Source organism: Chiloscyllium plagiosum, chromosome 9, assembly GCF_004010195.1.
Source record: "Chiloscyllium plagiosum isolate BGI_BamShark_2017 chromosome 9, ASM401019v2, whole genome shotgun sequence".
NCBI lineage: Eukaryota > Metazoa > Chordata > Chondrichthyes > Orectolobiformes > Hemiscylliidae > Chiloscyllium > Chiloscyllium plagiosum.
The window spans coordinates 28,451,800-28,464,842 of record NC_057718.1 but is presented as its reverse complement, the minus strand read 5'-3'; the positions used below and the strand labels follow the sequence as shown (position 1 = coordinate 28,464,842).

General features: G+C 39.6%; 1 protein-coding gene across 1 annotated transcript in view; it reads left to right on the top strand.

Annotated features, from left to right (window-relative positions):
* msh2 (mutS homolog 2 (E. coli)) overlaps nucleotides 1–13,043 on the top strand; it is a 93,255-nt gene that overhangs the window by 36,727 nt on the left and 43,485 nt on the right. The window contains exons 10-11 of the mRNA XM_043696762.1: nucleotides 37–187; nucleotides 5,827–5,924. Coding sequence (XP_043552697.1) covers nucleotides 37–187; nucleotides 5,827–5,924 — 249 coding nt within the window. The remainder of the gene's footprint in view (nucleotides 1–36; nucleotides 188–5,826; nucleotides 5,925–13,043) is intronic.

Below are 13,043 nucleotides of genomic sequence, written 5' to 3'. Positions count from 1 at the left end.
GTTTTTTTCCAAATTGTCTACTTGATTTATATGCAGGTCTTGAAGCTGGCAAGACTGTGAAACTGGAGTCGAATGCTCAGTTGGGTTATTATTTCCGTGTCACTTGCAAGGAGGAAAAGGCTCTTCGTAACAATAAGAAATTTAACACCATAGATATCCAGAAGAACGGAGTCCGATTCACTAACAGGTTAAAATGTTTTTTTTTAAAACATCTTTCTGTGGCCATAGTCAGTAGCTTGGATGGTGCACAGGGTCACAGAATTGTTAGTGCAGAAAGAGGCCATTAGACCATAATGTCAGCACTGGCACCCTGAGCATTTTAATTTGGTCCCAATCTCCTTCCTTTTCCCTTGAAACCTGCACTTCTATTTAAATAATAGTCCAATGCCTTCTCGAATGCTTCAGTTGAATCTGGCTCCATCTGGATCCAAGCAACTTGCTGCTGTGTATATAAAAAAAGCTTTTTTTCACTACGTATTTGCAGAACTCTTTAGCACTGAGTGTCCTCTTGTTCTTGATCAGTTTGAGTAGGAATAGTGTCTCCATTTCCATTCTGTCCAGACCTCTGCGAACAAAAAATGGTGGCGATCACTGTGGGTCATGCTTGGACAGAGAGTGAAAACAAGCTAACATTTCGAGTCTAGATGACTCTTCTTCAGAGCTGACCTGTCCAGACCCCTCATGATTTTGACAACTTCTATCACATGTCTTAGATTTCTCCTTTCTGAATTCTCCAGGAACCATTCGCTAAACCTCTATTGCGGTCACTCCAATGCATTCGTGTCTTTTCTGTATTGTGGCACCCAAAACTGTGCAATACTTCAGCTGAGTTTTAACTAGTGTCCTAAATAAATTTATCATAACCTCCTTCTTCCTTTTCCTTGTGCCCGATTTATGAAGCAAAAAAAATACTTTTTAAATTAACACCCTGGTCCCTGCGCTCCTATCCGCCCTTTAAAGCAATACCCATAATTTTATACTGTGTCTTCAGGTTCTTTATACTAAGGTGCATTACCTCTCACTTTCTCACCACCACCCCACCCCCCCATTGAACTTCATTTGCCACCTACATGCCCACTCTGTCAATGTGTCAATGTCTTTTGAAGTTCTGTACTGTGCTACTCTTAATTTATAATTCTCCCAAGTTTTCTGCCATCAGCAAAATTTTAAATTGTCTTTTACATCCCAGGATCCTGATCGTTTATATATAATCAGGAAAAGACTCCAACTAGTGATGTAGCTAAACTACTACAAACATTCCAACCAAAAATATACCCATTAACCAATACTCTGTTTCCTATCCTTCGGCCAATTTTGTATCCATGGTGCTACTGTCCCTTTTAGTCAATCTCTATACTTTTCTCTAAAATCTGTTGGCACTGTATCACATACCATTTTTTACTAAGTTCATGTCAATAACCTTCAACTCATCAACTCTGTTACTGATTTGCTGGATTTTTATAATTTTATATAGTCAGACATGATTTTACCAGTCCATGCTGGTTGTTCTGAATCAACCTGCATTTTTCCATGTGTCTATTAATTCTATTCTAAATAATTGTTTCCAGAAATTTCCCCACTAGGAAAGTTAAACTGACTGGCTTATGATTGCTATGCTGATTTTTTTTTTCCAACCTTTTCTCAACAAAGAAGTATGTTTGTGATCTTCCAATCATATGGCATCACCCTTGAATATAGAGAAGATTGAAAGATAATTGCCAGTGTCTCTGCAATTTCCACTCGCTTCCTTCACTATCCTTGGATGCATCTCACTTGTTCTGTTTCTTTATCAGCTTTAAGTACCAAAGGCTTATCCAATACCACCACCTTATCAGTTTTAAACCCTTCTTGTGACTGACTTTGCTCTTCTGTCACCATAGCATGATATGTAAAGACAGATACAAAGTTTTAATTTAGTGCCTCAACGAAGTCTCTTATTTCCAAGTGTAAATCTTGTTTTTGGTCCCTAGGTTGTGCTATGCCATTTGGAATTCTTCATTATTGATGTATTTATAGAAGACTTTAAAATTTCCTTTTATGTTAACTGTCAGTATTTCTTCGCAATCCCTCTTTCCTTCTTGTATTTGCTTTTTCACATCTTACGAACCTTCTGAATTCAGCAAAGTCCTCAACTGCATTTACTATCTGTGTTGTAAGCACACTTTCTTCTTTAACTCAATTTCTATATTCATTATCACCTGGGAAACTGAGTTGTATTGTCCTAATTAATGAGGGTATTTTCCTTAACTGCATTCAAATCACCACTTCTTTGAAAGTAGCCCATTGTTCAGCTATAGTTTGGTTCCAGTCTTGCCTTATTGTGACCAACCCTCCACCCAGTGTAATATTCTACCCTAGATTGACCAATGTTATTTTCTACCATCATTTCAAACCTAGTGAGCCAATGATCACTGGCCCCTAAATGTTTAGCTCACTGTCACTTGATCTATTTAACCCAACTCACTCCCAAGAACCCGGTCTTTTCTTGTTGTACTAGGCACATACTACATGGAAAACTGTCCTGAACGTAATTTAAGAACACTGGTCCCTTGCCTCTTACATCTATACTCTCCCAGTTGATTATACAGGTAATTAAAATCCCTCGTCATCATTGTGCTATGATGTTTGCACCTCTCTCTCATTTCCTTGCAGATTTGTTCCTCTGTATCCTTCCCACTAGCTGATGATCTATGCATAACACCAAGAAATGGATGTAACCATTGTCTTTCAAGTCAGTTATACTTGATGTAAATCCAGAAATTCTATTTCATTTTTGTTTTAGGATTATTGACATTGAATTGAGATCGGCGTAGTACCACATCAAACATCGGGAATATAGTTTTGCTGATGGACCAGCATCTTTGAAGTGCTGGTAGCCCCATGTATCTGTTGCCCTTGTCCTTCTAGATGGTAGTGGTGGTGAGTTTGAAAAGTGCTGTGATATGAAGATCCTTAGTAAGTGGAGTTGTTATACTGCAGCTTGTAGATGGTGCACTCTACTGCTCCTATGTGTTGGGTGGAGGGAGGTCACTAGTTGTGGATATGATGCCAATCAAGCAGCTGAATGTTGTAATACCTCCTAAGTGTTTTTGGAGCTGTGCTCTTTCAGGCAAGTTGGGAGTATTGCATTACATTCTTCACTTGTGCATTGTGGATGATCAAGGCAAACAGGAGGTAAGCCACTCGCTGCAGTATTCCTAGCCTCTGACCTGCTGTTGTGGCCATTGTATTTAAATGACTAGTCCACTTTGATTTTTGGTGAGTGGTTAATCCTAGGATATTGGGGGGGCTTTGTCAATAGAGATGTCATTGAATATCATGGGGGCAATGGTTAGATTCTCTTGTAATGGTCATTGCCTGGCACTTGTGTGTAGTGTGAATACTACTGGCCACTTGTCAGCCCAAAATGGATGTTGGTGAGGTCTTGCTGCATTTTCCTTGGACCGCATCAGTAACTGAGGAGGCATGATGCTCAACAATCTGTAATCATCAGTGAACATTCCCACTTCTGATCGTATGATGGTGAGGTTATTGATGAAGCACTTAAAGATCGTTGTGCTTAGGATACCACCCTGAGGAACTCATGTAGCGATGTCTTGGAGCTGAAAGAGTCATAGAATCATACAGCTCAGAAACAACTCATCCATACCGAACAGACATCCCAATCTGACCTAGTCCAATTTGCCAGCAATTGGCCCATATTGCTCTAAACCCATTCTATTCATATACCCATTCAGATGTCTTTTAAATGTTGTAACTGTACCTACCTCCCACCATTTCCTCTGGCAGGTTGTTCCATACATGCACCACTGTCTGTGTGAACAAGTTATCCCTCAGGCCCTTTTTAAATTTTTCCCCTCTCACCTTAAACCTATGCCCTCTGGTTTTGGACTACCTCTACCTGAGCAAAAAGATCTTGACTACTCACCCTATCCAGGCCCTCATGATTCTATAAACCTCTATAAGGTCACCCCTCAGACTCCAATGTTCCAGGGGTAAAAAGCCTCTTCAGCCTTGCCTGTAATTCAAACTCTCCAGTCCTGGCAACATCTTTGTAAATCTTCCTACGCCTCCCAACAACTGCAGCCATTTTCCTTTATGCTGAATTCATTATGCATAAGTTCATTAGATAATCTTAAATATTAATTTCTTAATACTTTTTATTTTTTATGAAATTAAATCGGGTGAATTGTACATGGAAGTTGAAATTCCTTTTGAAGAATTTTTTAAACTTGAAACTTCTTTGTGCTTCAACTGTAGTTGCAGTATTGCAAGGACTTTGCAATGAGAGCAAACCTTAAAATGTCGGCCTGTTGCATGAATAAAATGGAATTTAAAGTGTTGCTCAATGCATTTTTCACTGAGTTGAGCTGAGCTGGCCAAACCAGCCTTGCTTTGCCATCTGAATTTGTGGATCTTAGAGTTGTGGTTTGCATTCTGTAGTTATCCTCACTGCTGTGAGATTGAGGAGGAGTGGAGTCTGGGCAAACTGACTTGAGATTACTCAATCTGCAGGGCTCCTTTTCTGATTGCTGCTGTACTGTTAGTGGGAATATGTTTTTAGCTGTGATTCTCTGTAACCTGCATTCCTCTATTTCACTATATATTTTAGTATGGTTGTCCATCATCATGATATCATGGTCTAATTCTGCCTACCTCTAACCAATATATGCTTCACCAAATTTTTCTTTTATTTATGTAGTTCTATCCATTTGCTTCTATCCACAGCATAATCCTTGGCAAAATTCAGTAAGCAAGGTATGAATGCCACTCAGTTTTACCTCTTTCCTTCAGTGGTATAAACTATGCCTATGATTTCCAGCAAGTAATTCTATAATGCCCCTTTTATAAGGGGCAGAGATAAGGTGAATAAGAAGGGACTTTCTCACTCAGTAACTGAGAACATAGATTGAAAATACAAGTTAGGAGAAAAATTGGGAAATTCTGTTACCAGGAGGGTGGTCAGAGTCTGGAACTCATTGCCTTGAAAGGGTACTTAGAAGCTTTTAACATTTAAACAGCCTCATAGGCTGTGGGCCAACAGCTGGAAAATAGAATTAGTATATTCAAATCTTTGACCGCACAGAAATGATGAGCAGAATGACCTCCTTCTATGTTGCAAACATTGACTCTATAATTTGAGAGCTGATCAACAACTTTCATTCTGTGGGCTATAGGTCTGATATTGCAGTTAGGGTTTGGAACCTAGAATTGGAGCATAACTTCACAAATAGTTCTCTAGTATTAATCAATATTTCATCTACAGAATGTACAATTTAATTAGATTGTTTGAGAAACCAAACACAGCAGTAAGATGTGTTCAGTAAACCCTCTGTTCATGCATAGCCAGAGCATAATTTTGACATAAGAATGCAGAGCATCACATAATTGTTTTAGTGCAAAAGGATGCCATTCAGCCTATCGCTTCTGCATCAGCTCATCAAACAAACACAAGATCAAAAGAGTAATTGGAGGCTGCTCCTAGTGTGTAGGAAATAGCCTTTTTCACAATTCATCTAAATCATAGTCAAGCTTGTACAGAAGTTTGCTTCACTATACTGGACATAACATACGGGTGGGCTGTATCCTGAACATCGCATCCCTTCATGCTTAATATTACTGGTTCATTCTTAAATGACTATCATTTATGACATTATCATGGTAGCATGCATGACAAATGGCAACAAGCTTCGAGCTCTGCTTGCCAAATGTAAAGATGAAATATCCTTAAAATGTACTGTTTAAAACGGAAACAAGAGGGTGTTCTGGTGTTGAATTTCGGAATGTAAACTCAACTGTTTCTTTTATTCATTTTGTTTCTTATAGTAAATTGACATCATACAATGAGGATTATATGAAGAGTAGAGAGGAGTATGAAGAAGCTCAGAATGTGATTGTTAAAGAAATCATCAATATCTCAGCAGGTAAGAACTTGATGTACGGCAGAGAAGTTCAGTCCCATGTGTTGTGCAGCCTGCAATATGCAATAAGTCTTGGATCCTCCTGGCAGTCTGGATGACCACAACTGTAGGAAATGCTGCCGTTTGACCAGCAACGTGCCAGGTTTTGAAGCTTGAATGTCAGCCATTAGCACAGTAGTGCACTCATGAGGGTCACTGTAATGTGGATGGCATATTTTGAGATGTGGCCATCCCTCAGCTTAACAAAGTACAGTCAGAGGAAGAATTGGTGGTCACCAGTCAGAAGAAGGGAGGCTAGCAGGTAGTCTGGAAAGACACAGAATGCATCTCACTTGAGAATAGTTTGGAAAGGATGACCTATGTCACAAGGTTTCTCTGGGGATTGCAGCCAGAGCCCAATTGCACAAAAAGAGAGCAGAAAGGAAGAAAGAGCAAATTTGGTAGGAGACTTAATTGTGAGATATACAGGCAGGCCTTTCTGAGTCCACAGATGTGACTCCAGAGTGGTTTTGTCACTTCCCTCGGGCCAAGGTCATGGGTATCTCTTGCTGCACACCATCCTCGAGAATGGTTCACATTGGGACCAACGACACAGGTGGAAGGAGGGATGAGGCTCTGGATTGAGAATAAGGAGGAGGCGATGGCCTGGTGGTATTATCACTGTTAATCCAGTGTTCCAGGTTATATTCTGGGGACTCAGTTTTGAATCCCACCATACCAGATGGTGCAATTTGAATTCAATAAAAAAGTCTAGAATTAAAAATCTAATGATGACCATGACTATTGTTGATGGTCAGCAAAATGCATCTGGCTCACTAATGTTCTTTTGGGAAGGAAACTGCCATCCTTACCTGGTTTGGCCTTTGTGACTCCAGGCCCATAGCAATGTGGTTAGAGATGGGCAATAAATGCTGGCCTAACTAGCAATGCCCTCATCCTGTGAATGAAATTTCTTAAAAAGAAAAAATAATTTAAGGAGCTAGTGTCAGATTGAAAAACAGAACCTCAAAGTTTGTAAATTCTGGATTACTCCTGGTGCTGCTTGCTATTGAGCATAGGAATAGGCCGTTATAGCAGATGAATGTGTGGCTGAAGAGTTGTTGCAGGAGGAAATGCTTTAGGTTCCTGGATCACTGAGTGTGTCTTTGAGGAAAGTGAGATGTATACAAGTTGAATGGGTTACACCTGAACCCTAGCAGGACTAATGTCCTTGCAAGGGATTTGCTGGTGCTGTCATGGAGTCATAAAGTCATATAGCATGGAAACAGACCTTTCTGTCCCACTTGGGTCCACGTTGACCAGGTTTCCCATACTAAATTGGTTCTATTTGCCTGTGTTTGGCTCATTTCCCTCTAAATCTTTCCTATTCATATACCTATCCAAATGTCTTCGAAATATTGTAACTGCATCTATCACTTCCTCCAACAGCTTGTACCACATACTGACCACCTGTGTGAGAAAGTTATCTCTCTGGTCCCTTCTCAATATTTCTTAAACCTATGCCCTCTAGTTTTGAATTCCCTGATGTTTGCTATTGACCTTATCTGCCCCTCATGATTTTATAGACCTCTATAAGGTTACCCCTAAACCTTTGAACAGAGAATGCTAAGGAGCATTAAAATTGTGGGCCATTAGGGTAGATAAGATTCTTATCCCCTTAATAACCAGGGGCTATAGATTTAAGGTAATGAGCAGGATGTTTACTGGCGATTTAAGGAAGAATTTCTACCTAGAGACTGATGGGTGTGTGGAACTCATTGCCTGGATAGTCCGAGACTACCCAGCTTTTCTTTTATAACCCAAACCCTTCAGTCCTGTAACATCCTTGTAAATCCTTTCTGTGTCTTCTCTGTTTTAATAAATTCAATCCTTTTTAACATTTGAGCAGCTAAGTTATTTAAACAAGTTTGACAAGGAGATGAGATACCACTTGCAGATGCAATAGTGAGTGAGAAAAATATAGAAGGCAAGCCATGTCCGTCTGACAGGCAGAATGTATAAGCCAAGTTAAGACACAAGGGAACATGGCAGAGCTGATTTTGTTTTAATGCTAGGAGCTTTGTGAGTAAGGCAGTTGAGTAAAGGCTGCTGATTAACAAAAAAAGCTATGACACTACTATCATGGTGGGACAGGAATGGCAGTTCAATATTCCAGGGTGAAGAATCTTCAGTGAAACAGCAAGGGGTGTAAAAGAGGGCGTGACATTGTAGAATTTGACTGCTTGATCCATATCACAATGAAGGGTGATTACAAAGTTGCTCAATTGAGGCCAAATGGATATGCTGATCAAGGTGGTAAGAATCAATGTGATGCAGGGCAGTTTGGCAATTTGGATCTAAAATTGGCTCTGACAGGAAACAGCATGATGGTTGAAAGTTCTTTTTGTGACCATGAGTTCGTGTCCAGAGGCAGGGTTCAGTGCTTGGTCCCTTGCCATTGATGTATTCGTGATCTAGACACGAATGTGGGAGATTTGATTAGTAAGTTTGCAGATACTTGGAAACTGATAGTTTGGCAGCTAACATGGAGAAAAGCTTTACACTGCAGGATGATATGGATATAACAGTAGGAAAAGAAATTTAAACCTGAAAAGTGGTGTGATGCAGTTTGGGAAGACACAATGAAGCATGGGAATACACAATGAATTCCAGGACCCTAGAAAGTATAGAGTATCAGATTTACCTCTGTGCAAGTCCACAGATCCTTAAAGGCAACAGGAACAATGGATAAAGTGATTATGAAGGCATATGGGGTATTTGCCTTTATTAGTTGAGGCATTGAAGAAAAGGACAGGAAGGTTATGATGGAACTGTGCAAGTCATTAGTTGCCATTTGAGCTGGAGTACTGTGTGGAATTCTGGTTAAGTCACTATTGGATGGGTCTGATTGCAAGAGAGAGGTGCAACGATAGGGTTTCAGCTATAAGAGAGATTATAAAGGCTGGGATGTTGTCCTTAGAACAGAGAAGACTGAAGAGTGACTTGATTGACGTGCAAAATTGTGGGCCGTAGATAAGGTAGATAAGAATCTTTTCCACTTAGTAACAAGGGACCTTGGATTTAAGGTAATGGGCAGAATGTTTAGTAGGGATTTAAGGAAGAATTTTTCATGTAGAGGCTGGTGAGTATATGGAGCTCGGTGCCTTGAAAGGGTGGTAGGGGCTGGAACCATCACAACATTTAAATAGTAATTAGCTAAACACTTGAATCATTGCAATATGCAATGCTCTGGGTCAAGTGCCGGAAAACAGAACAGGAGTAAATCGGTGCTTGATGACCGGCTTGGATACAAAGGACTAGAGAGCCTTGTCACAACTCTGTGACAGCAGTGAACAAATAGATGTAGGATGCATCAATTTCTAAAAGGGATTCAACAAATGAAGGTAATTAAGATCAGGGGCTTATGGTGTTGAGGCTGTGTATTAACACATTGAAAAATGGCTAATCCACTGAAAGGGAGCAGGGACGAATGGGGCATTTTTAAATGTGGCAGTAACTAATGCAGTGCTGCAAAGATCAATGCTGGGCCTAAGCTGTCTACAAACTATATTAATGGTTTGGACGTTAATACACAGAATAATTCTATCAAAATTTTATAATGATAGAAATGTGGAATAGTAAGCTGCGAGGAATACACAATGCTGTAGTATGCTACAATCAGGTCAGTATTTAATATCCTATTATAAAACCCTTCTGAGGAAGAGTCACTTGACCTGAAACATTAATTCTGATTTCTCTCCACAGACTCTGGCAGACTTGCTGAGCTTTTCCAGCAATTTCTGTTTTTATCTTTGATTTACAGCATCCGCAGTCCTTTTGGTTTTTGTTTTGAAAAATATTTCTGTATTAATGTTCTGCAAGATTCATGGTGAGAGTTAAGATGCTGGTACAGCTCATAACTAGAAAGACAAATGGCACATTGACCCTTATTTCAAGAGGATTTAGGATACAGTAATAAGGAACGTTTGCTACATTTGTACGTAGCTTTGGTCAGAAAATACTGAAAGTGCTCCATACAGTTTTGATTTCCTTCCCTAAGGATGTAATAGTAATCAACAAAATCAGAAATTGCTGGAGAAATTCAGTTCTGACAGCATCTATGGAGAGAAAACAGAATAACCTTCTTCAGAACTGGATCCTAGAATTGAAACATTAGCTGTTTCCTCTCCACAGAAACTACCAGACCTCCTGCGTTTCTCCAGCAATTTGCTTTTGTTTGTTTCGGATCTCCAGCGTGCACATTTTTATTTTTATTTTAAGGATATATTTGTATTTGAAGTTGATGCAGCAAAGTTTCACTAAATTAATGTGCATGATGAGATCTTGAATAGATTGGCCATGTACTCTGCAGTTTAGAAGAATAGGAGATTGTTTCATGGAATGTAGATTGTGAGAGTCGTGTCAGTTTAGCTGCTGAGAGGTTAGTCTCTAGACTCTGGAATTAAGGTGCATTGTCTGAAGGAAAGGTTCAATCATTTATGATTGAGGTGAGGAATTTCTTCATTCAGAAGGTTATTAAATCTTTGGATTTCTTTGCTGTAGCAAGTATTGGATGTTCGGTTGTTGATTATCTTCAAAACTGTGATTGATAAAACTTTGGGAATTTGTGGATCATACAGATTGAACTGGATTTGATTTCAGAAATGGAACACCAACCGTACCTCTCTGTTCCTTACAATTACTGATGTGTTATTTTTGGAAGCTACAGAAATTACCATGCTATAGTGAGGCTAGGCGCTGGTATGGTGAACCTTCTCGAGATGTGGTTTTTCATTTATAACTGCAGCATTAGCCTGTAGGATTTGATCCATTTTAATTAGATAGTGTGCTTTGAGATTCCAGCTAGTAATTAACCATAAGGATTTTTGTGTCTGGTTGGTTTGTTTGCAAAATCAATCTTACTATTGAGGGTATAAATAAGATACTGTAAATGACACTTCTATTGCCACTATGAAAGTAGAGCAAGACATAATTCCTGAGTGTTCCTCCTTTACAGCAGAGTTAAAGGTTATTGGCAGGAATTTTTTAATGTCAGATTTGAATATCATCATTAGATTCGAGATAGTACCCAGCTTTACACCATCCTCAACTTTGACAGTTCGCAATGTCCTAAAAATTGTTTAAAAGTTAATTACAGCTAACTGTAGTCAGTGAAGTTTCATGTTGAATTAGTCAGCAAGTTAGTAAGGGAATTACATACTTAAACACTGTTATGAGAGATTTTATTTGCGTAGATACCTAATCCAATTCTTTGAGCTAATCTGAATTTGTTAACAGTGGACATACTGTTAACTTGGGCAGGTCTCCTCGTAATGTGTTGATATAAATGCAACCCAGTTTAACAAACTAACTGGGTAGCTTGAGTCAGACAACTCCGGTGAATGAGTCTTTCAAGCTGCCTGGGTTCAGTTGAATTTGAGTGGATTTATTTGAAAAGACCTTTCTTTATGTGTTTGTAATCAATATTGTTTCTTTTGTGTAATATGGTTATCCTTTACATAGAAAGCATGACTTATTTTTCCAAAACTGAGACGTCCCACTGTTATTGTATTTGTTAACATTTTTATTGAGAAATTTTTTTTCTTTACAAGATTAAAACATTACAAAAATATAACAAGTTAAAGTTATAACAATTGCAATGAACTAACTACTGTCTTACTGTAGAAAAAAAAATCAAAACTACACTCACTTCAAATCTATAAATAAATATATAGTGCCACCCAGCACATCCACACAGAGACTCTCAACCTCTGGGAGCATTAATTATTACACCGTATTTATTCGGCATACTTCTTCCCAGGGCACAAGACTCACTAAAACCTAATCATCATGGTGAAACAAATGCCCTAATTAAAATGGCAGACAAGTCTGCTTCCAGGTAATGCAAAAAAGGTGCCATGTCTTATGAAAAGGTTCCTTTTATGGTGCACCATATTTGTGAGGAAGTCCAAAGGGATGAGTTTCATAATTAACTTGCACCACTCTAACAGGCCTGGAGGGTTCTCAGACACCCAGCTCATCAAAATGTTCTTCCTTGCAGAGTAAATGAGAATGTTAACTAGTTTTTTTTCCATATGCATCTAAGGAAGATAAATTTGGCAGATCCAAGAGTAGAGAGACCGGGTCTACCTTAACTTTGGTCCCCAGGACCCTCCCTATTACTCCTGCCACAGCGCTCCAGTACCTGCGAAGCTTGTGGTATGACCACAAACGGTGAGTGAGTACCTATGCTCATTTCGCACTTGGGGCACATTAGAGATGCTCCCTTTTTGAATTTTGAAAGATGATCTGGGGCCAAATGAACCCTATGAAGAACCTTCAGTTGCATAACGTGTGTTCTGTTACAGATCGAGATCTTTCTCGCGTTCTCTCAAATGTTCTCCCATGTCTCTGAGGGGATCTCCACTCCCAACATTTGCTCCCAGACCTCATTAGTCAAACACTGCATCCCCGTAGGTGGTAAGGAGTACTAACCAAGAGAGTGCTTGTGGCATGAAGCATTCTCCTCCCTATTAGAGCTATTGGGGTTGGTCAAAAGCATAGTCTTCTTTTGGATGAATTCCCTAACCTGAAACTAACAAAAAAGATCTCTGCTGGACAATCCATACTTGCAACTCATTCGTCGAAGGACATCGTGACCTCCCCTCAAACAGTATTCTATAACTGTCCTCATCTCACCCATAAACAAGACACTTGTAATGGGGCACTTTGCTGGGGACGCCTCGATATACAACCATATTGATCTTGGGTTCTTACAAGCCCAATCTCTCTCAAAGGACAGAAGGGACCTTAGTTGGTACCTCCTAATATCCAGGAAGTCTCCCTTCACCACCACCACCATCTTCCCCCCCCCCCCCAAAATCCTTGGAGTAATGCAATTTGGCCAGCATAATGAGAGGCTGCCTGTGATGCCAAATACAAGAACTAAACCAACCAGTAAGTCTCTGCAACACTTTTTTTCCTGGGAAACATCAGAGGGAGAATTTGCATGGGATATAGCAGACTAGGAAGGGCATTCATTTTGATAGGGGCTATTTGACTTAACCAGGAGATTGGAAGGGCCTCCCATCTTTGAAGGTCTTGTCTAATCTTGTCAAGCAAATGAGCAAAATTAGCCTTAAA